The sequence below is a fragment of the Procambarus clarkii genome, unplaced genomic scaffold (assembly GCF_040958095.1).
Source record: "Procambarus clarkii isolate CNS0578487 unplaced genomic scaffold, FALCON_Pclarkii_2.0 HiC_scaffold_2155, whole genome shotgun sequence".
NCBI classification, from domain to species: Eukaryota; Metazoa; Arthropoda; class Malacostraca; order Decapoda; family Cambaridae; genus Procambarus; species Procambarus clarkii.
In genome coordinates this window covers 2,547-5,000 of record NW_027191167.1, presented here as the reverse complement: position 1 = coordinate 5,000, position 2,454 = coordinate 2,547, and the positions used below count along the sequence as shown (strand labels likewise).

The 2,454-nt window shown below is 40.3% G+C and overlaps 1 protein-coding gene across 1 annotated transcript; it reads right to left on the bottom strand.

Moving 5' to 3' along the window:
• Positions 1-725: 725 nt before the first annotated feature.
• LOC123767242 (uncharacterized) lies at positions 726-1,769 on the bottom strand. The gene is made up of 2 exons (XM_045756812.2): positions 1,661-1,769; positions 726-1,334 (listed from the first exon to the last, which is right to left on the bottom strand). The coding sequence occupies exons 1-2, from the start codon at positions 1,670-1,672 to the stop codon at positions 864-866; spliced, it is 483 nt and encodes a 160-aa protein (XP_045612768.1). The 5' UTR covers positions 1,673-1,769; the 3' UTR covers positions 726-863.
• Between the last annotated feature and the right edge of the window lie 685 nt (positions 1,770-2,454).

The window sequence follows — 2,454 nt, the reverse complement described above, 5'->3', positions numbered from 1 at the left end:
ACAGCTTCAGTTCCACTATAGCTTAACAGGACCCAGTGCTAGGAAACGGGAGCCACAAATGAACAATTGACTTTGTCGGTTCTGTTGCATCAGTCTGAAGCCAGGGCCGTAGCCAGGTTCTAGACTCAGGGGAACCAAGCATATACAAAATAGGCGTCATGACACCTATCAAATCATTTTAAATTCATTACACATTTTGATTCAGTGTATTAAATCTAAACACATTGAAGATACAGTTTTAAAGGAAGTAAATAAATAACAGAACCTAAAAAACATTAACGTAATTCTATATGGCTTGCTAGCATAATTTTTGTTTATATTTCATTCTAACATACATTAGGTTGATTAACTTTTGATGGTACCATAAAAATAATGTACTTATTCTAAGGTTATAAAAGATGCCTTTTCCGGCTAGAACGATGGTAACTAAAAACATCACTGAGGGTATTTACTATAGTTTTTATTGAGAAGTTGATATAGATCAAATAATAAAAGGAGAAAAACTTTAGTCCAAGAAATGTTCAGTTCAAGAAAAGTTTAGTTCAAGAAAACTTTCGTTCACGAAAACTTTAATTTAAGAAAACTTTAGTTCAAGAACAATTTAGTTCAAGAAAACTTTCGTTCACGAAAACTTGAGTTCAATTAAACTTTAGTTCAATTAAACTTTAGTTCAAGTAAACTTTAGTTCAAGTAAACTTTAGTTCAAGTAAACTTTAGTTCAAGTAAAAAATAGTTCAAGAAAACTTTAGTTCAAGAAAACTTTAATTCAAGAAAACTTTAGTTCAAGTAAACTTCAGTTCAAGAAAACTTTAGTTCAAGTAAACTTCAGTTCAAGAAAACTTCAGTTCAGGGTACCAATAAGGCTATTGATAACGGTGACCATAATCTTGCTGATAATACTGATTGGTTCCAGGATTTATGTTTCTCAGACTGTCCAAGAACGTTATCACAGACGGCATGACAGCCTCGGCAGCACCCAGTCTCTCCAGGTCCTCTTTGTTGACGTTGGCGCCATCTACTCCTGCCGAGGCCTCCAGAACCCTGCGGGTGAAGGGCACGAACGCCAGCATCACTTGCTTGGCTCGCTCAGGGTCCTTGGAGTCCCCACTCCCCACGAGCTTGAAGAAGTCCCCCACTTCCTTGAGAATGTTGGCGACGTTCCCGTTGTTTGAGCTGGGTTGTCCATAGTCCGGCTTCACAACCCTAGGGGTTTGGTAGGCCTGGTCAAGCTGGGGGTAGTTCTGGTTGTCCTGGTGGTAGTTCTGGTTGTCCTGGTGGTAGTTCTGGGCCATTACTGATGCCACAGAGGCTAACAGGGCCGAGTACAAGATGCTCTGTGGACAGAATATTTTAATACGCTTAATTAGATGATTTATAACAGAGTCACACAGCTGCGGATGTCATAAGCTTGTCAGTTTAACTGATAAAAGAAGACTGTCTCTGACACTAGATCACAACATAACGCTTGCATACTGCTTATTGTATGGTCACTGTGACACTTTGACATACTACAACATTCCTTCAGATCACAGAGTGATAAACACCTACATGCAGCAAGACTCCCAACTGATTCAACTGAACACAGCAAAACATTCGAACTGAAAACCACGAAACCCGACCGGAAAACATGAGACCCGCCTGGACACAGAGCGTTACACACCTTCAGACACATGTTGTGAGGGCGGTGTTGTTGTAGTGAGGAGCCGTCACTGTGCTCTTATATACAGGCTTGCTCCAAGTCTCCTCCCTCACAGCCACAAGGTCGCGGCTCTGATATTTGTTATTATTACTGCAGAAAAGTGCTCTCTGTTGCACATCTCATGTCACGCAACTCCAGTCTGGAAAGGCGCAACTCGCGTGAGAAATGGAAACCTCATAAAATGTTTATCGTCAACACGAAGCATCAAAGTGCATTGAACCGAAGGCAACAAGTGTGCTCAGGTCGCACTCTGTTGACACTTAAAAGGAAACGTTGTATAAATCTGCACCGCGTCATACACAAGTCTCAGGAGGGCTCAGGACTCAGGAGGTCATGATAACAAACGGGATTTTTTTGCTTTCGTAACGGATAAAAAAAAGTTTGTGTTATCCTATTATTTCAGTGTAATGTGGTCCTGTTGTTCCAGTTTAAATGTAATAGCTCAGGGCAATAGCCTCATTCACCGGTTAATGAACTGAGATGTATAAACAGAGTATAGAAAAGTGCTGTGCAGGACGGGATTCTTGTGGGACAACTCCCAAATCACCCATAAATTGTTAATGCAACAGGTAGAAATAAATTTCGCTGGTTGTGTTAATTCTGTTATAGAGTAAACACATTATTTAGTCAGTAATAAAGACTGAAAATAACGACTTTACCCCAGAAAACGTGTGTATGTGTGAGTTTACTATTTATATTTGCTATTTGTGCCTTCAGGATCGAGCTGTTAGCTCTTGGACCCCACCTTTGTGTGT